The sequence below is a fragment of the Trichosurus vulpecula genome, chromosome 1, assembly GCF_011100635.1.
Source record: "Trichosurus vulpecula isolate mTriVul1 chromosome 1, mTriVul1.pri, whole genome shotgun sequence".
In the NCBI taxonomy this organism is placed as follows: Eukaryota; Metazoa; Chordata; class Mammalia; order Diprotodontia; family Phalangeridae; genus Trichosurus; species Trichosurus vulpecula.
This window is the reverse complement of record NC_050573.1, coordinates 311938784-311963634: the sequence shown is the minus strand read 5'-3', so window position 1 is coordinate 311963634 and position 24851 is coordinate 311938784. Positions and strand designations below refer to the sequence as shown.

The following is a 24851-nucleotide window of genomic DNA, read 5'->3' as shown; positions in this document are numbered from 1 at the left end:
CACATAAAGCTGAGAGTATACTTCCTTTTCCCCTTTTATTCAAACCAGTGAGATCATCAGTACAGGAAGGACCCTGTGGAGAACTTCTTCCACTGCTGATGATCTACAATTACTCTAAAATTAATAATATTAAGGATTTATCAGGAGGACAGAGAGGTTAAGTGTATTTTTAGTGTTATTTAGCCAGTATGTATCATAAGCAAGATTTGAACACAGATCTTAATGACTTCAAGTCACTTCTCTAATCATAACACCATTCTCTCTGCCTCTCTATCTCTTTGTCTGTGTCTCTTTTTTTCTCTCCCCTACTTATATGGTTCTTTCACAGTGTGGAGTAGTATACAGAACATTAAAGAAGTATAAGATACCATGTCTGTTCTAAAGGAAAGACATGTGTAAATTCCTGATTGTCTGTCTTTCCACTAGGCTGTGCTACCACTCATATATCTATACATCTATATCTTTTTTTGTCAAGAGTCATTATTCCATAAGGAAAACAGCAGCAGTCCTTGGCCTTGGAACTGATAATGTGATTGAGGTAAAATGTGACGAAAGGTAAGATTTAACTCTCCTCTTCAAAATCTATAATTAACCTGACTTGGTTTCCCTCAGGGTTCTTAGGAAGACAACTAGTTCAAACCAGCTTAGGCATCCTATCAATTTCTTTCTTTTCCTATTGTCTTTAAAGATACATAAGTTTCCACGATCCTTAAGAAAACTCATGCAGTAGATCTTACCATTCATTCTCACTACTGTCCTGTATCTCACTTCCCTTTCTCAACTCCTTGAAAAGTGTCATACACTCAATGCCTATACTTTTTTCACTCCTCGGCTCTTTGAAAACTGCTTTCTGACCTCATTACTCAATTGAAACTTCTCTCTACAAAGTTTCCAATAATATCTTCACTGTAAAATCTGATGTTCTTTTCTTTTTCCTAATCCCTTTTGATATACCTGATACATTTGAGCCTACTGAAGACCCTCTCCTCCTGAATACTCTCTCTTCTTTGGATTTTCTTTTTATTATTGATTTGCCTCCTGCCTGTCTTCCTGCATCTTCTCAGGCCCATTTACTGCTTCATCATTCATTTCACATCTCTTAATTGTGTGTGTTTGCCAAGGTTACGACCCAGGCCATTTCCTCCTCCTCCTCCTTCCTCTTTGTCTTCACCTTCATCTTTGTCTTCATGTTCTTCTTCCTCATTTTCTCTTCTCATTGAATCCTGTAAGTTCTAGTGTCATCTCTATGTAAATGTTCCATACATTTAGCCTGACTATCCTAAGCTTCAATCCCAGTTGCCCATTGGACATTTCTTACTGGATGTCCTGAAGATATCTTAACTGGTCTAAAACTGAACTCATTTTCTTTCCATCTAAACACTTTCATTAAGTATTCTCATATATCATATACAATTTTCCCAAAGTAAATTTCCATAAATAGAGGTATAATCATTTGATTCCCCTACTCATCCAACTCTAGTGGCTTCCTGTTAACTCTAAAATGAAATTTCACTCCTCTACTTAGTTTTTAAGGCCCTATGTAACCTGTCTCCAACCAATACATCTAGTAAAATTGGAAATTACTTCCTCTTCCCTATTCTGTAATCCAGGCAGACTGGCCTTGTCTCTAGTCTTCACACAGGATTCTCTATCTCCCATCTCCTTGACTTTGCACTGGTTGTCCCTCTTACTCTGAATGCACTTCTCCTTTATCTCTACTTCATATAGTCCTTTTTCCCCCCTGCAGCTCAAATGCCATCTTTGGCATGAAGTCGACTATGATCTCCCTAATTTCTCACATCTCCTTTCCAAACTACCTTCATCTCAACTAATTTGAATATGCTTCCATTTTTTGCCTTTGTATTTAAGTTACATATATTTTATAGGCACTTGCTATTTCTGCCATTAGGATATAAGGTCGCTAAGAACTGGGATTGTCTCAGTCTTTGTACTAGTATATACTCATGTATTGTAATATCTGACATATAGGTATGCTGATTGTTGATTCTTTTGATTAGGCTTAGTAAAAAAATAGAGTTAATTAAGTACTTTAGGTTGGGTGCAATGCATGGAGTACTAAATTGTAATATTTGTATTGCACAAAATAGCTGCTGTAAGGAAAGAATTGTGGTTTAATGAGAAAAAATACCAAAAAAATTTGGACAGAGTCAAGATGCCTGTATTCAGGTACCAGCTTTGCTATTGACAAGCTCTGTTACTTTGGGCAACTCATTTCTTGGGCAACTTATCTTTAGGCCTCAATTTTCTCATAAGTAAAATGGGGATAAAATGGTGTGCTCTACTTACCCACCTTCTGGGATTGCTATTCAAATCAACTACATGTGAATGACTCTATAAACCTAAGGCACTATGGGGCTATAAAATAATAGTGTTGATGCTGAATATAATTATCAAGACATTATCGTGATTACCTTTGGGTAACTATTACGTACAGGGCACTGTGCTAGGTTCAGTGGGAGATACAGAAGAGTTATATTGAAAGGTGTCATATCTTTAAGAAGAGTAACATCTTCTTGGGAATATAAACCTTAAATATTTAAAAGTAAATAATACAAGAGGTAAATAAGTTTAATACAATAAATACGGAATGGTTTACTTTCCCAATTCTAGAGAGCCCCCAGGCTCAAGGTCAAGAATACATCTTTTCAATTTGATATGGAATCATTAACAACATGCTACAATATACCATTCTCTCTTATTTCATATTCTTTATTTATAAACTTATTACACTTCCATACCTCATGTGAATAATTGTGAGATTAACTATACAATGAGGGCCATGTGAATGAAAAAGAAGGAAATATCATTGTGGGCTCATATCTTCTAAAAAGTGATAGAGAAGGAAGGCATTGAGACTCCCTGCCTGTCCAAATGCTTTAAGTTTGTCAAGGTGATTCAACATATAGAGTACATGGTACTTGCTGTTAAAAATCTAGACTTATAGTGGTTGTATCAGGTGATATATATGAAACTTTAATTAAAAATTTCTTCATAGTACTATTAAAATTATTATTGCAATTCTAATTTCCTAGATTGCAGGCAACACATCCTTCCTGCAACATTAGTACTCACAGAAGTTTGGAACTGGTGTTACTTGATATTGAGCCACAGGGAGTTAGTGAATTCTTCTCAGAAAGCAAGCATATTCAGAGTTCTGAGCTATTTTTAAGAAATAGTGAGCTCAAATGATGGCCAGTTTGATTGATTTTGTTTTTGAATAATATGTTCTTGGATATCCAAGTAGGCTAGTGTCAAAGAGAAAAAAAAAGAACCAAAGCAAACCAAGAACAATCAATCCACAAGCATTTCTGAGTACCTACTATGTGCCTTTTATTAAAAACTTAGAAGACATAGTTACTGTACTATGCCTTGTGACTTAATATACTAATAGTTCCACCCTTAAAGAAGTTAACATTTTGTTGAGGAACAAGTGGAAAAATTACTGCAAAATAAAAGGTTCTCAGAGAAACCTGATCCCCACTTTTCTCAAAGCATTGTATATCATGGAGCTATAGATTTGTGACATTGGATAGGTTACTTACTCTCACTTGGCCTCAGTTTCCTCAAGTGTTATATAAGGAAGTTTGAATAGAAGTCCCCTGAGATTCCATTCAGCTCAAGATCTATTAATCTATAATCACAGTCTTGAAAGTTGAGTGGCTCACACTTTCAGAGGATTGCGAAATTGAATTTCTTTGCCCTATTTTCCTCTGCTTTCGTTGTTGTGGTAATCCTGGGATATCTGAATGAGTAAAGCAGCAGTTTGGCATTACAGGTAGTGTACAAGACTTGGAGTCAGGAAGACTTTGGCTTAAATCCTGCCTCACATACTTGCTAACTGAGTGACTCTGAACAAGTCACTGAAGGCTCCCTGGAATCTCAGATTTTTATGTATAAAAGGGGAAAATTATAATACCAGTGCCACGAGATTGTCCTGCGGAAGAAATGAGATAATTTATGTAAAGTACTTTATAAACATCAAAGCTCTATTTTAATGTAAGATGTTAGATGATTATGAAAGAATAGCAATGTCATTAACTAAAAAATGCTAAATATTTCCAAATACGTATATGTGTAACACAGTTGATTAAAAAGAGCAGTTGATAATCAGAGAGACAATTTTGAGCACCCACTGTGCATAGGTCAATTTGCTATATAGTTAAGATATTTCTCTTAAAATTGATATCCTTTGGCAAATGCCATACAAAGAATCTGACCTTCAAAGTTTATATGAATTCTTTACCTTTTATGTGTTCCCCAAAACTAACTGTGTGTCTTTCCTGAAAAATTGCATTTTTAAGGGGGAAGATGATTCCATTAGAATTAGAGGAAAATGTACTACGAGCCAAGAGAATGGTATGTTTTAAAATGTCTGTGCATAGAATATTAAGTGATTCAAAAGTATGGCATTTTCAACACTGTATAATTGAAAAAGAAACATAAGAAGCAAAATTATGCCCATAAGACCACCCCAAATAGAGCCACACTGTAACACATGAAAGCTTCTCCACTGGCTTTTTCCTGGCAAAGGTCAAAAAGACAATCAGCAAATCGTCAGCCTGTATCCTATTCTGTGGTAATCTTTGTTCATATGGTAGCTGTTATTTTCGGTCATACAGATGGAAGGTTAAAAAAAACAACAAAAACTTGATACTTTAAGGGACACATAATAATTATATGAAAATTTTGAGTAGGAAAATAAGTGTTTGGAAAAGACTATCAAGTCAAAGTTTGAGCTTAAAGGGTATAAGAATCTTACTTCCTCACACTTGTGCCAGTGACCTTATATTCTTGACAGGGACTTACTCCCTTCTGTGTCAGTGCCACAGCGGGTACAACAGTGTATGGTGCCTTCGATCCTCTGGACAACATTGCTGATGTTTGTGAGCGGCACAGCCTCTGGATGCACGTGGATGTAAGGCATACACTTGTGTCTGACTTATACATTTCCTTAAGAAAAAAAAAAACCTGAATATAAGAAACAATCATCAATGATTCTTTGTGTGCCCCAAAGGCAAGGCAAGCAATTTCCTTCAAACCTCATTTACTTAAATGAATGCATGTGAGCATGGAGTTAAATTGGCCTACATTGCACAAAAACAGATGGAAGTGCAATTTTGAAAAATGCTTTTAAAATGATAATGTAGATAGCTGCCATTTTGTTGATTGGTAGATATCATGCTCTAACTTTCCTCTTGGTCTTAAAAGTCCAAATCCAAAGTGTTCATAATTTTGTGTCTGTCTGCTTCATTGGCGATCTCATTAATAATATCAAGAAGTAGTTTACACTCCTTTAATTCAAAATGATGCAGTAATCAAGAGTCATTTAAGAGGATCTAAACACTTGGAAACTAGAAATTCAGAAAACTGTTCTTTAGCAGTGTTCCTCCAGTCTTTCAGTGAGAGTTTTGCTGAAATAAAAACTAACAGAGCAGAATTTGGGTTGTTGGGTATTATTGCCAAATTCCATAGCAAAATAATTATTTCATCTCTCTCTGTTCATTGCCCTCAAGAATTCATTTTTATTAATTGAAAAACTTTAATTTGTCATACAATAGAAGTGTACCCAGAGCAATGTAAGGAATTAGGGTTACGCTTTTGAAAAAACGGATTATTCTACCCCAGTTTAAAACTGATATGCTAGATAGAGCTGATAAATAAGACATAAATGGAAGATTTAAACAACTAATGAGAATTTATATTTTTCCCAAATTTGTTTTAGGCAGCATGGGGAGGTGGATTATTGATGTCCAAAAAGCATTCTTATAAGCTTCGTGGCATTGAAAGGTGAATAGACTCTATTAATGTTGTTTTGGGAAAAAATATCTTGGCCATGAAAGAGTAGTAGGTATTAATCAAACAAAAAATAATTAGCTTTTATTGTATGTAAAGCATGGTACCAAACTCTGGATATATACTAAAGGGCCAAAATGTAGGGGAGATGATACAACATTTACATGTATAGTCATATACAAGATGCATACAAAGTTGACTGAAGGTAAGCAGAGAAGGGGAAGAATCTAGTAGCTGGGTTAACTGGTGGCATTTGAGCTGAGTCTAGCAAGAAGATATGGATTTTAAGAGATGACAGTTTGGAATGAGAATGTTCTAGGCATGTTGAATAGCCAGTGCAAAGGCATAGACGTGGGAGATAATGCTTGGTATGTGATAATCAGCAAATAAACCACCATCATCATCAATAAGCAATTATTAATCAGTTACTATGTGTCAGGCATTGTACTAAGTTCTGCTAATACAAAGAAAAAACAAAAATTGAGCCTGCCTTCAAGGATCTTACATTCTACTCAATAAAAATAGCATAGACATGCTTGGTATATACAAGATACATGCTAATACAAGGTAATTTTAGAGGAGAAGGTATTAGCACATGGAGTGGTGGGGTAAGAAAGGCCTCTTTACAGAAGCTATCACTTTTGAAATAAACCAGAGTTTCTAAGAGGCAGTAGTGAGGAGGAGTAATATTCCAGGTATGAGAAATAACTAGTGGAAAGGCATTGAGATAGGAGATACAGCATTATATCTTAAGTTCAGCAAGTTATCCATTAAGGCTGGGCCATATAGTACATGGAGGGAAGAAAATTAAAAGAAGATTGAAATGGCAAGAAGGTGTGAAGTTATGAAAAACTTTGAATACCAAAAAGGAGAGTTTATATTTTAACCTAGAGATAATAGGGGGCTGCTAAGTAAGGGGTATGGAGTGCGTGTGACATGGTCATATCTGTGCTTTAGAAATGTGCTAATATTCTTTTTGGGCTTAATGTTAGTTCTATCCAGTTCACAACTGATTTGTCACCTAGGGCCAACTCTGTGACCTGGAATCCGCACAAACTGATGGGAGTTCCTCTTCAGTGTTCTGTTGTCCTGATTCGAGAAAAGGTAAGTTGTTTACATTGCTATATTATGAACTTCCTTACATTGTGTTACAAGGCTCTCAATGTGTAGTAAATGTCCGGGTTATAAAAGTGTACATGCAGAATCACAATCTTTGGGAACCTTGTTTTGATTATCTAAAACAAAATGATGATAAAAGGGACAAAGTTAGCTCCTTATGAGTGAATGATTCCCATACCTGACCATAATTTAGTTGTGAGCTGATGAATAGTAGTTCCATAACTGTGGAGGTTGATGTTATTTCAGGCATGGATTATTGACAGTGCTGGAAATATAAGCAATCTGCCGATTACTACTAACAAGAATGCTTATCTGTATTGGTAAAGGAATTTCAGAAATCATGGATTTTTATAAATATCAGTGATATCACTGGGCTTGTCTTGATCCCTATGAATGAATAATTATTTATATTTCTATCTGATGGTAAGAGGTTACACATGTTTTTGGACGCTTTCTTCATTTTTCCACCTCAGTTTTTTTCTTAACATATGAAAATGAACTCTATAGAGCAATTTTATTTCCCCCTGTTTGCCCTGTTGCTTCTAAAAGAAGTTAAGAGAGTTTATCTTAAGATAATCATTCTTACAATCATAAACAGAGAGAGCTCTGTTGCTCAATAAGTATTTAGGAGGAGTGAGAAAAGACTCTGCAAAGTAGGAGATAGGTACCCATAGATGGAAGTGGTTGGGATTCTCAAGCTAATTGAATATATTACAGATTTTGCATAGCTTTTAATCTCTGAAATAACCAAGAGGATAGGGAAAGCCTTGTGGTTCTATTGCTCAATTCTTTTAGTTCTCAAAGTGCCAACATTTTCACTATGTATACATTGGCAATATGTAACATTGTGTATTGATAACATATGGTATGTAATAATATATGTAAGGCACTTTGCAAATATTAAGGTATTATATACTCATTAGCTATTATTCTCCCACAAATATCATTGTAGAAATTCACTAAGAATGAAATATATCTTTGGATTATCTCAGTTCAGATGACATATAAGTGGGGTAATGTAACAAGGTAGGTAGTTTATAAGATCTTCTAGTAATATTTTGATCAATGGCATTTAAAGAGCTAACATACACATTTTGCTCTTTTAATTTTGAAGATGAATTTGTTAATGATTGTTTTTATTTTAAATTTGGAAAATGATGGGAAAGATGTTAAGGAAAACAATTACATTCAACATAGTGCATTTTATTAGTATCTTTCAGATGGTTTTAGATCATTGTCAGACCATAGGTTATAATTCATACATTTAATACTTGATTTGTTTGTCAATTGTGTGTGGGGGGGGTTGTGGCATGAGTGATAGCTATTTAACATTAAAGGAATAAAGCTTATTAGGCTGATCATAAGAGCAAAAATTTCTCCTGTGCCAACTAGTAAACTGAAGATATGGGTATGTGGGAGAGAAGGTATAAGGAAAGAAGTGATTCTTCATTTCTCATGCACCCTTCCCAAACCTGAGCTCTTTCTGGTCAGACAACTTAATAGTACAAAGAAATAGCTGATACTGGAAGTGGTGGTTCATACTAGAGAACATGATGTTCTTTGTAAATGTTTTACTTGTCTTTTGTGTGGTGATGGAGACCAATGAATGGGTCTAAGTAAAAGTCTCCCTGCTCTGTTGATGGGTGAATGTGCAAGATTTTGTTATTGAATAACATTTTCCTGAACCAGCTTGAGCTGACTCATTCACTGACCTTTTAATGTGGAGAGGAATGTATTTAGTAATGTTTTGGATGGGAAGATCAAGTTTGATTTTGAATTCTGGGCAAAAATAAAATATAGAACCACAATGTTTTTATCAGTGGAGGAGCCTTAGGTCTTATTGACCTTCTCTATGTATACCAGTTTACGTGATTGGTATTTATACTGTGATTCATTGTTGTTTTCACTAGTCACAGGAAGTAATATTTCACCTGCCATTAAATATATTCCAAATACAATGTTTCTGTATTCTAAACCTAATTGGAAAGGGACAATCCTTTTATTGTGCTTTTAAGTTTGAGGTAGCTGTTTTTAAGTCATTAGTGAAGTATTATCCCAGTGAAACCATCTGCTTCAAGTTCCATCTAAATATTTCACATTTTTCTAAATGAGTTAGATTTCTTTGGATTCCAAAGTCAAAATTATTTAAATTACATATTCACTATTATTGTTATCTATTTACCGTTATATATTGTTATTACTATAAATGACATTAGGGAGAGGGACCTGGAATATGAATGCACTTGTGATTTCGTTGGTATAGGGTACTTCATGGTAGCAAATTCTATGTCAGTGCAAGTTGTCACCTTCTCTACATCTAATAGTCTTAAAAGTGAGCTAGACCTGTGAGGTTAAGCGACTTTCCCAGGGTTCTACAGATATTAGGGATAACAATTACAATCAGAAAAGGAAGGGGGTCTGTCAGTTATCAAGACCAAGTAACAATACATAGAGAGTTCAAGTGCTGCTAACCTTCTAGCATGTTGGTTTTTTCCTCTATGGAGGATTTTGAGAGAATTGTATCACCCACCCATGCCTTTGCTTTGAATGACACTCCTCCAATTTCTTGAACATGCCATTGAATCTTAAAATTACTTGAAGTGCATTTCAGATACTACCTTCTACAAAGAGCCACTCCAATTACTCCATTTATTAAAGCTCCCTGCTGTGTGAAATTGCAAATCATATGCAGTTGATCCTTGTCATTTGCAGTAGTTATATTCTGAGAATCCACCATTGAAACTGAATTAATGAATCTTGAACTATTGATCCTAGTGGAAGTATTGGATTAGGTTCACTCAAGACTCTGGTCAGAGCAGTTACTTGATGCAGATCAGCAAACTTCCTCTCCCTTTTTCTGGATGCATGGTATTGTTCCTTCATTAATGATGGATTCAGGGCCAACAACATTATAACTCATGTCAGAATGAAACTTATCTAACAGAAAAGTTATCTAACTCAACTAATTTCTCCATAAGGCATACCACAGCCTTCTTGTATTTAGGAACACTAGACAGAACTTTAGCACTATATTTGGAGGATACTTTAAACAGGAAAATCACCAAAAAAAAAGCTAAAAATGAAAAATTACAACAAATAGAATAGGAAAAAGGCATTCGCTTACAATATAAGAGCTAAAACAAGGAAGTAGAGCTTTACCTTGTTTGACCTCGGCTGGGAACATGCATGTTGAGTGACTATAATTTTTCCACTTTCCACATGTCCATTAATTATTGGAAAAGTTCTACAAGTGTTGCTTTTAATGTTACAAATAAGTTTTAGGCAAATTTTCCAATTTCGAATACGTGAATAGTGAAGACCAACAGTATGTTTTATATTTATCTGTGAAGGTACATATTGCTAATGATCTGTACCTGTGAACATACTCACACAAGTGAAACTGAGTTCATTGAAACATCAAACAATTTTGTGCAAATATTAAATCAATAGAAAACAATGAATTTTAAGATAGTTACAGTTTATTTACTAAATATATAATTCTTTTTCCAGGGTCTTCTTGAATCATGTAACCAGATGTGTGCTGAGTATTTGTTCCAGCCTGATAAACACTATGATGTAGGCTATGACACTGGAGACAAGACAATTCAATGTGGCCGACATGTTGATATCTTCAAACTCTGGTTAATGTGGAAAGCAAAGGTAGGACTTCACTATCTATATTGCTTGGACTTTGAGTTATTTGGCAAAATGGTTATGTCAGCTTATCACAACTTCTCAGACACCACTATCACTTTCAGACTCCCAGAATATATGTTCTAAAAAAAAAGGAGCTCCATGGATCAACACTTAAACAAACCAATGTTCATGAACTAGCAGTAATGTCTTTACTTTTACTATCCAGTTGAAAGAAACATTCATTTAAACAAATGATACTCCATTAAATAACATAGCAAATAAAATAACTAAAGATTTTTCCATATACATGTTGGATATACTCTACCATTCTCTACCATATTACTAGTAGAGAAGGGCATATAATCAGAGGACAACTATATTCAAAGAACATGCATGTAAGGGACACACACATCCAAGGAACATGACAAGAACCCATATAAACAGAAAACATATGTGGAGAACACACACAGTGGGAGGGATGGAAAGGGCATATGACCAGGGCAACTCATACCTCTGATGTTGAAGAGCAAGCAATGTTCCCTGGTAATTCTACCACACTGTTCTCTACTAATATATACTGGGGACACTGTCTTTTCTTGACATGCCATTTCTGTTCTAGATAGTGCATGATGGTGTCATATTATCTCAGTTGAACACCCCACCAACCCAGCTACTCTCTGCCATCAAGTACTTTAGCTTTAAGTTCCATTTAATGCCTTTTCTCACTACCACCTACTAAAGCATGGTGAGGAGAAAACTCTTCCTAAACAAGAGTGGATTGAAATCTTTTTAGTGTGTAGCCACTAGGATGATGGGACAACACGTCTACCAGGCAGCTAACAAAACTGAGCCACAAAGACTACCGGCTTATAGAAAATCTATTCTTTTTGGCCGCCCATGTCTAATGCTAAATAAGTTTCCAGTCTGAGACAACTACCTGATTTAAGGTTTGAAAATAATTATAACTCACCACTCCAACCCATCTTCCACTCAGTGACCATTTACAATTTGACGAATGCATTAATTTAGCTACTTATCCTCTGTGAAGTCAACACTACATGTTGAGGTTCTACTGTTCTGGGACACTTAAAGTAGTAGAATAATGTGAAACTTAAAATAAGTTATAAAGAACAAAACCAGAATTTCTGAAGGAAATGTAGAATTTTTCGGATTTTGTAACAGGAGTCAGTGCTTCAAAAATCTATGCAATGAAATATTAAAGCTCTTTATTTAAAGCAAAATTTCTTTGTGAAAGCCCATGCCTATTCTGTTTCAAGGTTTTCCAAGGCTTTCATGCTATATTTACATATATGTATATATGTATATGAGTATAATTACACTATATAATTATGTATAACATCTATGATCTATATATATTTAATTGCAATGTCATTACAAATAGTTATATTGTAGCTTTAGTAATAGTTTACTTTTCTCCATAATTTTAGATCATTTCAAGGATAGAGTTACGGATGGAACCTGTGTTTTGGCAGTAGAGAGAACCACACAGTGAGGGAAGTCCTCCTTCTACCGTTTCATGTTTACACCTTCTTGTCTTAGATACTTTCTTGGAGGGGGGAAGGGCCACTAAGATGTTAGTAACTTGCCAGGAGCCACAGAGCCAGAATATGCCAGAGGAGAGATTTGAACCTAGTTGTGGATTTGCATTACTGACTATTGTACTGCTGCCTCTTTTATTTCAAATCAAAATGAAATAGTTATTATGTAGAATTCAAAAAATGGGGGCAGTGAGGTGGCGCAGTGAGTAGAGCACCGGCCCTGGAGTCAGGAGGACCTGAGTTCAAGTCCGGCCTCAGACACTTGACACTTGTACTAGCTGTGTGACCTTGGGCAAGTCACTTAACCCCAATTGGCCTGCCAAAAAGCAAAAAAAAAGAGATTTCAAAAAATACTCATCTAAAATATGTTTGAAAAAACATCATTTTGTGATAATTTGAAGGATTAGATTTGAATACACATCTTTCTGACATGACATCTGGCACTAGCTGCTATGAAAAGTCATCATTTGTTATGTGCTGTAGCCTGCTTATTACATCTGTGCATTCTTTGTTGCCCTTTTTGCAACCCTTGACACCTTGATTGTTTTGAAAGTGAGATCATATAAATGGTTGGAGAAATTGAGCATCGGAGTTTTAAATTCACATACAAAATTAGTTCACAAAGCCATGGCATTGAAAATACCATGTGACTCTTTACTGTGTTCTTTGCCTTAATTGACTAGAACTTATTGTTTATTGGGACAAACTCATGAGTTTACAGGGAGCTTTCAATAATAAGACTTCTTCCATAGTCACAAACTCACCCTTAACTCATTCTTACAAAGGCCTATTATTAGTGAAAAGAGAACCTAAAAAGAGTAAGAAAGTTTTATTGCCCCTCCGGAGAAAACACATGTGGAAGGAAGAAGTCCACAGACAGAGAGCTAGCTAAATTTGTGAGAGTATAGTTGAAGAGTTTGAGCAAACAAAAAGTTCTTCTTCATTGAGGTAGAATGAGCTACAAGGTGACAAGAAATGACATCTAAGTCCTATAAAAGTGTACACAGAGACATTGTGTGCAGGACTAGATTTCTGAGTGGAAGAGAAGACTGTATCCTAGTGCCCCTCCTATAGCACTATATATCAAAGAATACCATATATCAGAACAAATATTGACACTGAAAGAAGGCTGACTAGGTGTATAACACTTATCTGAAAGGTTTACTTTCTGAATACTTCTAGTTCTATCTTGGGAAAAGCTCCAGGGTGGAGAGGGAGGTGTCACAGAGACATTCATGACTGTAAGCGACAAGTTCATGACACCTGCAATGTGGGCATCTGAAAGAAAAATAATTTATAACCATTAAGTATGACTTCTTTCACTTGAATCAAAAAAAATTAGGTGGGATAGAGCTATGTGGGATAAATTAAACTTCACAAAATCAATCAATCAGCAAGCATTTATTAAAATCTTACTATGTCAGCCAGGACTGGGATAAGCTCTTTAGATACAAAGAAATACAAAAATATGTTCCATGCTGTTCCATGCCATTCTACTAGGAAGGAAAATATGCAAAAATTTGATAAACAAGATATATACAGAGTAGAAGCAAGATAATCTCAGAAAAAAAGAAGGGTCTAGCCCCTGGGGGTGTGGACAGGAAAAACTTCCTACAAAAGGAGATTTCAATTGAGTCTTGAAGGAAGGGAGGGAAAGCAAGAGGTAGGAGTAAGGTTCTAAGTATGAGAGACAGCCAGAGGAAGTGTAGTGATAAGACAGCATATGTTATGTGTGTGGGAAGACAAGCAGACCAGTGCATCTGGATTGTAGGATATACAGAGGAGAATAAAGTTTAAGAGACTAAAAAGATATGAAAGTTCCAGAGTGTGAAGCACTTTAAATGTCAAACAATATTTGATATTTGAGCCTGGAGACAATGAAGTGGTGAGGTGGGTAACTGGGCCTTACTTAGTAGGCGTTAATGGTTCAGATGCACTTCAGGAAAATCTTTGGTAGCTGAGGGGATGGATTGGACTGTCAAGTGACTTGATGTAGTGATACCCACTAGAAAGCTATTGTAATAGCTTGTGTGAGGAGGCTGTACTAGTTTACTAAATGTGTGAGAAGGGGACATATGAGAGATGTAGGGAATATACAAATCACAAGATATCATGACAAATTAGATATGTAGAGAGAATAGAATGAGGAGTCAAGGATGATGCTAAGAAACTAGGTGACTAGAAGAATGATGATGTCCTTGCTAGTCATAAAACGACTTGGAAGGGAAGTGGATTTTTAGAGAAAGAAACTAAATGCTGTTTTTTGGATTTGCTGAGTTTGAGATGCCTTCTGGATATTCAGTTTTAGATGTCCAAGTGCCATTGGTTGAGTAAGACTGCACAGCAAATGTTATATAAATGCTTATTCTTTTTCCTCATCTCCTTATAGGTATAAAATAAAATATATATGTTTCCAAAGGGAAACAATTATATTGAAATAAAATTGTCAAACTATTAAAAACACCAGGTTAACAGATTCCTATATAAGGGGAAAATAGAAGAGGGCCCAAGACAAAGCCTTGGGGAATACCAAGGCTTGGTGGCCAAAGCTTAGATGAAGTGAAGGAAGTTGAGAAAGAACCTCAGACAGATAGGGAAACCAGGAGAAAGCAGTGTTTCGAAAACCTAGAGATTATCCAAGAAGAGATAATGATCTATAGTATGAAAAGGTATAGAAATTTCCAGAAAGGTGAAAATTTAAGAAAGGCTTTGTCAATTATAAGATGACTTGCAACTTTGGAAAGGGCAATTTCAGTTGAATACATAGAATATAGAATATAGTACAGGTTGAAAGCCATACTGCCAGAAATTCAGAATGAGATTACAGGAAGAGGAAATAATTAGTATAGACTACTTTCTCAAGGAGTTTATTTGAAAAGAGGAGAGAGCAAAAACAATGGGATGGTAGGTAGGAGAGGATGGTCAGATCAAGTAAAGGTTTGTTTTTTTTGTAAAGAAGGGAACAAATAGGTATATATCATAGACAGACGAGAAGCTGATGGTAGGCAGGAAAAGTTTGAAGTTTAGAGAAAAATGAGGGTAAACTTCTATATATGATAAGAGGGTGAGAGATTACATGTGAATGCTAAAAGGTTTGCCTTCCCTAAAAGAACTGGCATGCTATCGCTAGATATAGGATTGTTACCGACAATAATGGGGAAGATGTCTTACTGATGTGGAAAAGATGGGAGAAGAGGGAGCTGGCCTTTTTTTGAGAATTCAACTTTTTAAGGTAAAACATGAAGTGAATTACTTAGTTGAGAAGGTTGGGGGAGGCAGTAAAGTGGGGAGTTTGAAAAGAGATTAAAAAATAACTATTACTGCTTGGAACACAGTGACCTTAGATTAGATTTTCCGGACCTAAATGCACTCAAGGCAAGAGACTAAATAGTTTGGAGAAAATGTTCTCCAACTACACATTTCAGAAATGACCTTCAGAAACCCCAGAAACAAGAAATGCATCACAATTTCTCGTTACCAAAATTTCATACCAGAGCAAAGCAATTTAATGTAACAAAAGGAATAACTCAATCAGGACAGGGAATGTTGAGTTTTCATCTTTGTTTTTTTTTTTCTGTTGATGACTATTTGAATGTTTATTTTTGGATTCTATTCCCTGTAATGTAGAGTCACAGGATTATAGCATTAAAGTGATTGTGACTTACGAGGTCTTCTTGTCTCACCCCCTTATGTCATAATTGATAAAACAAAGGTTCAGAGACTTAAATGGGCTTTTGTTCTGTTAAATGTGTTTGGGTCTTCCTTTGGCACACACTCAGGCAGTCTCTGTATTATGAAATATTTGTGTTTCAAGAATTTTAACTTATCATGTAAGCAAGGCAGAGTTCTATAGAACTTTAGAAATTACCCACCATGTATAACAGATAATATTTTAGGAATTAAAATTAAACTAAGTCAGTATTCATTACAGGGCACCTCTGGCTTTGAAGTTCAGATAAACACATTTATGGAGCTGGCAGATTATCTTTACAAGATTCTGAAGAAAAAAGAAAATTTTGAGCTTGTATTTGATGGGGAAGTAAGTGGTTTTTCCTTCCCTTCCCTTTCCCCTTATCTTTCCCTTTCCCTTTCCTTTTCCTTTTCCCTTTCCTTTTCTTTTCCTTCATTTTATTTTTATTAACCTTCTCTCCATTCTAAATCCCACCCCTTCTTCTCTCTTCTCTGTTTTCTTTCTTTTTTTAAAGAAAGAGATGGTGATAACCCTATAAAGCCAAAGAAAAATGTTTTGTTTTCTCATAGTCTATCATGTTTCTTGTTTTGTTTTTTCCACGTAACTAAAGTAGGTGCTTCTTGTATGATGCGGATTTTCAGTTTAGCTAAGTTCGCTTTAATGCAACAGTTATTGGAACTGAAGTAGTGTTTCTTAATGAGCTAAATTTCAAAAACACACAAGCTAAAAACTGTATATTTAATCTCTTTTTATTCTACTATAATTACTTATCCTATGAAAATTGCTATACCGATTTTTCTGACGTGAGATCCAGAGTAATCTAATGTTTTCTTTTTCTGTTAAGTTACAAAAAGTGTTATTTTTGTGGATAGCATGAAAAATGAACATTGTGGGTAGTAATTGAAGTCACGTAATATTTCTGTAAGAGAAATAAATGAATAAATTAAGAACACTATTTAATGGAATTATACTAATCATTCTTCACAGTCCATTCTCTCGTCCTTCTTTGGTTGACTGTGAATGTTATTCATGAAAGAATTATAGTAAAAATGAATAGTAGACATACTGGATATAGTTGCATTTTTAAAACTAAAACTTTTGGGTCTCTCTGACCAACCATATGATGGCGCCAGTTTTTCCCTGTTCATCACTATATTTTAAAATAAAACTGGAAATGAAGAATTTTATAGACTAATTAAGTTTATTTATACAGAATTTTCAATTTTTAAAGTGCTATTTTAATTTTAAAATGCTATGTGATAAGTTGTTGGCCTTTTCTAAAAATAAGTAAGATCAATTTTGAAACAATTAAGGTATATAAAAATCTAGAAGAACTTTAACAAATGTTTATTTTATTATTTATATTTTACCCTTGCTTTCAAGCCTGAACTCAGTAATGTTTGTTTCTGGTATATCCCACCAAGACTTAAAAGTATCTCAGATGAGTATGAGAGGCAACAAGAACTTCAAAAGGTCAGTTTTTGTTTTTGTTTGTTTTTTAATGCTTTGTTTTAGATTATGTGTCTAGTTTGCTCTTGTGTTCAAAAAGTAGTGCTAATGAGATCTAAGTCCTGTAAACATTTATATAGTTTTTACTGTGTGTCAGTTTATGAGGTGGTCAGGAGGACTAGCACCCCTGGTGTGTGGGCTTATCAAGCCCTTTTCAGGGTTGCTTATCAACCTCTGGTATCTAGCTGTCACCCAGCTCTCACCTGTGGCTCCAAGAATCTCAGTGAAGTTTCAAACTCTAATAAGTTAATCCCTGAGCCCTCTTAGAGATAATAACTTCTGAGGTACAGTCTCACTTGGCACTTGGACATCTTAAACTGGATATCCAGAAGGCAATATCAAGATCCAAGAGAAGACTGAAAAGGTGAAAAGGGAAAAGAAAACATAGGGGATTCAGTGGAGGTAAACTCTCTACATCCCTACATGGAAAGATGATACTTTTAATTCTTAAAAACTGCACCCCTGATAGTACAGCTAGAAGGAACACACACACACACACACACATAAAAAACATTTATACACACATACACATACCTATGTATATGCACACACCCATATATATGTAGATATGTATGTACACAGAGGGTATGGGTGTAAGGTGAATTTGAGGAAATAACATAAAAATAAGTAAGTGATGAGAAAGAGAGGAGTGCCCTGGGTGTAGAAGGAAGGGATAGGTAGAATGGGGTAAATGTTCCACCTGAAGAGATACAAAAAATCTCTTACAGTGGACAGAAAGATGGGAGGAAGGGCCTTGGGCATTGCTTGAATGTTACTCTCATCAGTTTTAGATCAAAGAGGGAAGAAGATACATGATCAGTTAAATATAAAAATCTATCTTACCCTACAGAGAAGCAGGAGTGGAAGAATTTAAATAAAAGGGAAGGGGAACTGACAGAAGAGAGAGCAGACCAGTGGAAGTGGTAGAGAAAAGCAAAACACTGGTGAGGAGGGAAAGGGTGAAAGGAAAGAGAGGACAAACAGAAGAAAAATAGGATGGAGGGAAATATACACTTAGTAATCATAACTGTGAATGTGAATGGGATGAACTCTCTCATAAAACAGAATTAGATAGTAGAGTGGATCAAAAACAAGAATCGTACAATTTGTTTACAAGAAAAACAATTGAAACAGAGACACAAACAGAATAAAGGTAAAGGACTGGGGGAGAATCTATTATGATGTAGCTAAAGTATAAAAAGCAAGGGTGGCAATCCTGATCTCAGACAAAGCAAAAACAAAAATAGACCTAATTGAAAGAAATGAAGAAGGAAACTATATCTTTCTAAAAGGTGTCATAGACACTGAAGTAATATCAATCCTAAAATAGTCTACCTGTCAAATCTATGTGGAAGGGAATAATTCATGCCCAAACAAGATAGAAAGCTTTACAAAATGTAAAATAGTTATTTTTGATTATATTAAATTAAAAAGGTTTTGTACAAAGAAAACTAATGCAACCAAGATTAGAAGGAAAGTAGAAAGCTGGGAAGCAATCTTTACAGCCAGAGTCTCTGATAAAGACCTCATTTTTTAAATAAATAGAGAACTGAGTCAAATTTATAAGAATATAAGCCATCCCCCAAGTGATAAATGGTCAAATGATATGAAGAGGCAATGTCAGACAAAGAAATTAAAGCTATAAATAGGCATATGAAGAAGGGCTCTAAATCACTTTCGATTATAGAAATGCAAATAAAAAGAACTTTTAGGTACTACATCACACCTATCAGATTGACTACCATGATGAAAAAGGTAAATGATAAATATTGGAGAAGATATGGGAAAATCAGGACATTAATGCAATGCTGGCAAAGTTGTGAACTGGTCCAACCATTCTGAAGAGCAATTTGTAACTATGCTGGAAGGGTAGACAAATTCTGCATACTCTTTGATCCAGCAATGCCACTACTTGGTTTGCATCCCCCAGAGATCATAAAAAGGGAAAAAGGGCCTACAAGTGCAAAAAATATTTATAGCAGCCTTTTTCATGGTGGAAAAATATTGGAAATTGAGTCAATGCCCATCAACTGGGGAATGACTGAACAAGTTGTGGTATATGAATGTAATTGAATACTATTGTGCAAGAAGAAACAAATAGGCAGATTTCAGAAAAACCTGGAAAGATTTACACAAACTGATGCCAAGTGAAATAAGCAGAACCAGGAAAACATTGTACACGGTATCAACAACATCATAAAGTGATCAACTATGAGTGATTCAGCTCTTCTCAGTAACAGAATGATCCAAGACAGGTACAAAGGACTCATGAAGGAAAATGCTATCCACATCTAGATATAGAACTGATGGACTCTGGATGCAGATAGAAGAATACTTTTTTCACTTTATTCTTTTTTTGTGTATTTTTCTTTCCTTTTGATGTCTTTATTTTACAACTGTGACTAACATGGAAGTATGTTTTACATGACATCACATGTATAACCTATATCAAAATTGACTACCATTTTCAGAAAAGGGGAAGGGAAAGAGGAAGGGAGAAAAATTCAGAACTCAAAATCTTGTAAAAATGAATTCTAAAAATTGTCTGGACATGTAATTGGTAAAAAAATGAAATACTATTAACAGGAAAAACAATACAAAGAAGATACATAATTAGCTAAATATAAAAATCTATCTTACCCTACAGAGAAGCAGGCATGGAGGAAATTACGTAAAGGGGAGGGGGAACTGACAGAAGAGAGAACAGACTAGAGAAGAAACTCTTATTCTTAATGGAATAGGACAAAAGCATAGGACAAATTATAAAGCAGCTTTTAAATTAGAATTTTATTGAATCCAGCATTTAAGTTGTGGATGTCTTCCTTCCTCTGGTGCAGATGAAACCCTCACCCATGTCTTGTTTTTCTTTTTTCAAGTTTTTCCATAATTACTCTAGTCTTTCAATGAACTGAAAGTCTTTTTCTTCTTTTGCATGCGTGTTGGCAGGGGAGGGTATCTTAGAAGTAATAATATACTATTCTGCTTGCCTACTTATTGTCTTTCATTCTTTGTACTTAGTTATCTTCTTTTCTTGTTGTACATATTCTTGACAATGTCTTTCTTGCCACTTCTTGTGATAAAGGGAAAATCATTAATGTCAATTTGTAATATCCCTACCACTCAATTTTCCCTTCTTTATTCAGTTAAAATTATAATTCTTTTGAGAACTTAGATCAATACCTGGAAGAGACCTCAGAGGCCATCTGGTCCTTTGAGCTTATTTTACAATTGAGAAAACTGAGGATTCTGGACTTTAAGTGCCTTAACATAAGGTACTTGGGTAGTCATTATTAGTGGCAGGTTTTGAACCCCGTTCCTCTGACTCCAATTCCACTGTACTATGCTGCCTCCTGTTTTGTAGCCATGTTGAAGCATGGAGGATTTGAGTGAAAGGTGGATATTGGATTTAAAGAAAACTGCTACGTGGTTAACTTATCTACTTATTATCTAGAATGTCCTTTGAAGCAAGGTACATGTGTCAAATCAAATAACTAGCTGCCTTGCAATGTCTCAGGAGTAAGAAAATCCAAAGAAATGGCAGTAATGAAAGATTCCTTTATGTCAGTTGAAGTTTTCCTTGCTCTGAATGTCCCCTATGTTATGACACTTCTTCCTCCAATGTTATCTGCTTGGGGCCCTAACTATAGCTTGCATAGTGGTGTTCTAAGAAACTAACCAAAGGAAATCTTGGTCCCCTTTTCATTGACATGAATAGACAAAATGTTTCACTATTTCAAAAAGTAAACTTGTTAAATAAATCTGTTCTTATTGCAGTATACATGAGGTTGCCATGTTACAATAAAATAAGCACTAAAATCTAGTATTATTTTCTCTGTTAGAAATTCTAATATGCAATACAGTATTTTATTCTAACCATTTTCCAGGTGTTTTAGTTATTTTATTTGCCAAATACATAAAATCTCTTACAGACTAAGTGTGACACATTTTATTTTGACACATCTTAGCTGCTTTAAATCTTCCTATGGAAGTTCACAATGGTAGTTTATGGACATAAAGATGCAAACACTCAGATCATAGCTCTCTTCTTCCTTCTGTTGAGTTAAATACATCTTTCTTTAAAATATGCTGAATAGCTTGTAGTTTTCCTCAAGCTAAGTGCAGGATCTCAAACCACCAGAGTGAAAGAAAATAAAATGTTCATTTGTAAGAAAAAAAGGAATTATTTTTTCTATTCATATGTTGTACACAGATTGCACCCAAGATTAAAGCACTAATGATAGAAGAAGGCACAACCATGGTCAGCTACCAGCCACATGAAGATAAAGTCAATTTTTTTCGAATGGTTTTCTCCAACCCTGCTACCAAACAATCAGATGTTGATTTTCTTATTGATGAAATTGAAAGACTTGGGAAGGCATTATGATGCTGTACTTACACTTGTCAAAATGACCCACTTTACGAATGGGTATATCTTACTAGAAGCCTTTCTTTTGAGCCCTTCTCCTGCCTCAACTAATTATTGTTTTGTTTTGTTTGCCATGTCTCAATGATGCAACGAAGGGAAAATTTGACCATTAGGAATACTGTCACTAGTACTAGAGAAGATGGAAGTTAAGTTCTATTCTGTTTATCCATACTTTTGTAATGGTTAAAGATATTTCCTCTATATTACTACCTATTCTTAATTTGTTCTGTAAATGGAAGGATTCATGAAATATTTCTCTTTCCCCCTACAATTTATCAAATATTCCATACTTTTGAAGATGAGCACAAGGACTGCAATAGGGAAAATTGATATATGTTAACAGCTAGCTAATATTTAAATAGCAGCTAAAGGTTTGTAAAGTACTTTAGAAATATTATCTCATCCTCTCAAAAACCTGTTGAGGTAGTTGTTATTCCCAATCCTGTTTTACAAATGAGGAATCTGAGCCTTAGAGAGGTTAAGAACATTTATCAGAGGCACACAGCTAGCAAGTGTCTGAGGCGGGATTTGAATTCAGATACTCCTGAGTCTATGTCCAATGCCCTATGCTCTGCACCTGCTAGCTGCCTATTTTCCTATTTCTTATCTTTTTATTATTTTAACATCACTATTCTGTATACCCTATATATACATGTAATTTTAAATTTCTTATAATTATTTCATTATTCTTCCACATCTTCTTTTCCCCTTTCTCACTGCAGTATTACATAAAATGAAATGTATGAAGAACTATACTTTTAAGATTTTTTAGTAATTCAAAAGTTAATTATTATCCTTACAAAAACATAAATGATTCAGATATAAAATTTTTAATATTTAACATTAGTAATATGACCTGTCTATTCATTACTTTTGCCATTTTGCTTTAGGTACATTTTGATTAATATTATTTCATTTGTATTGAGCAATTGAAATAGGGGGATATATTGCATAAATGCTATTAGTAAAGCCTAAAAGAACAAAAATAAATTTTAATTAGAATTCTGGAATATTGAGTTATATGACATTGTTCTGTATCACCACATAACAAGAAATCTCATTAAACGTAGTAATACTAAGTTTTAAAATATCTTGCCAACCACATTATATAAGAAAAGCATTCCTTAAACTCATTAAACTTCAGATCAACTCATTAAATTGTGAGTTTCTTGAGGACAGGAACTATTTTTGCTTTTTTTGCATGTGTCCCTAGTACTTAGCCTGGCACATAGTAGGTACTAATACATGTTTACCAACCATTATTATTGACTATGCAGACTTTGAGCTGAGGATAGTTGTGTATTTTGTGGCATTTTATGCCTCCATAAAAGATAAAACAAATAAAACATATAGCCACTTTTACTTTCTTAGATAACTGGATCAATTATTTATTATATTCTTCTATTTTCCCCAATAATTCCATAAAGTTGCATACTATATCAAATTGGAATGAGACTTTTGCATCCTGAAGGAAATATGTTATTTAGGATCACTGTTCTAATCCTCTTTAAATAAAATTGCTTTTTAATGCATTAATATGCTTATTTCCCTTCCTTTCAATGATTAAAACTTGACACTTGCACATTCATTTTGTTCTTAGGATACTGAAATTCTTATTTTTCAATCAGATACTTCTCATATCTTCAAAGTCCACAGTAGGAGAATCTTTAACATAAAGTTAAATCATTCGGCACCTCAAATTCTGAATGGGTTCATTAGAAACCAATGTATTTTTGTCACTGAGAAGACAAGGAACAGAAAGAAATAAGAAATTAATAGAGGAAAAATGTTGCCCCAATTGTTATAGCTTGGTTGTGAAAAAGTGCCCTACAGCCATACTCACCTGTGAGGTTTTCTTCGAGTACAGTTGGAAATCCAAAGAACAGAACTTAGTATTTCTGGTATACCATATTACATGACTCCAGTGGTGCTTGAAGCATCATCTGAGGAAAGTGGTGAAAAAGTTGGCAAGGAAAAAGCATCTCTGACTTAACTCTGGAATCTCCATGAATTCTGTTCTTTGCCTTTTAGCACCTACTTCATTGAATCAGAGAGTTATGAGTCAACTAGTCTAATTACCTCCCAAGAGGGAAATCATCTCAGCATCATCTCTCACTGTGATCTTCTAGTGACAAGAAACTTACTATCTTGCAAAGAAGCCAACCTCATTTCTTAAAAATAACTCATTGGAACAAAATTGTTTCTTTTACTGAGATGAAATCTTCTACTATAATTTCCACCCATTTGTCTTAGTTATTTCTTTTGGTGCTGTAATAAACAATTCCATTACATTCAATTCAGCAAATATTTAATTAAGGGCTAACTATTGAAAGTACTCTGCTAGGTACTTTTAATATAAATGCAAAAACAAGGCTATGCTGTATGGTCAGGCTTAGACTAGTAGCTGGCAGAGAGTAAGTAATTAGCATATGCTTGATGATAGAATAACTGCCTGACTCAAGGAATATATATATATATATATATATATTCTACTGGTAGTATAAAATATCTACAGAAATACATAAATACAACATGAAGAAAGAGAGAACACTAAGAAATTGAAAGGAGGAGAGATTAAGAAAGACCCTACATAGAAGGTAGCACTTGAGATGAGTCTTGAAAGAAGCTAGGGATTAAGAATTAGCGATGAAGAAGTATGTGCCAGATATGGGGGCATGCTATGTAAAAACATTGAGGCAAGAAACTGAATGCTGAGTTTAGGGAATCAGCTGATAAGTCAGTTTGGTTCATCTATAAAGAGAGTGAGGTGTGCAGGTATGATGCCAATCAGTGATTAAATATCTTTCCCATCCATTCAATAGGCCTCAGGTGGGGCCAGTTAAGGGAAGCTTGATTAGAGGTTTGTTTGTAGGCAGGCCTGCATTTTTACTTACTAGATGCTAAGCCCCAGGCCTACACTCTTTACTTACTACTAAGCCCTAAGCCTGATTGGGCGTGAAGGCCCTAAAAAGAGTATATATACCCAGAAGGTAGCCATTGTAAGTTCAGAATTCAGAATTCAGCTGAGGAGAAGGAATAAGAACTCCAAATTGACAGAGCTACGGAGAGTGCAGAATGGAGAATGGAAACCTGGGAA

At 34.9% G+C, this 24851-nt stretch overlaps 1 protein-coding gene across 1 annotated transcript in view; it reads left to right on the top strand.

The window, feature by feature from the left end:
- LOC118829274 (glutamate decarboxylase 1-like) overlaps positions 1-21712 on the top strand; it is a 49308-nt gene extending 27596 nt beyond the window's left edge. The window contains exons 8-16 of the mRNA XM_036736281.1: positions 476-555; positions 4323-4377; positions 4820-4936; positions 5744-5808; positions 6840-6918; positions 10444-10593; positions 16060-16167; positions 17203-17292; positions 21539-21712. Of these exons, the coding sequence (XP_036592176.1) occupies positions 476-555; positions 4323-4377; positions 4820-4936; positions 5744-5808; positions 6840-6918; positions 10444-10593; positions 16060-16167; positions 17203-17292; positions 21539-21712 (918 nt within the window). The remainder of the gene's footprint in view (positions 1-475; positions 556-4322; positions 4378-4819; positions 4937-5743; positions 5809-6839; positions 6919-10443; positions 10594-16059; positions 16168-17202; positions 17293-21538) is intronic.
- The last annotated feature ends 3139 nt before the right edge of the window (positions 21713-24851 follow it).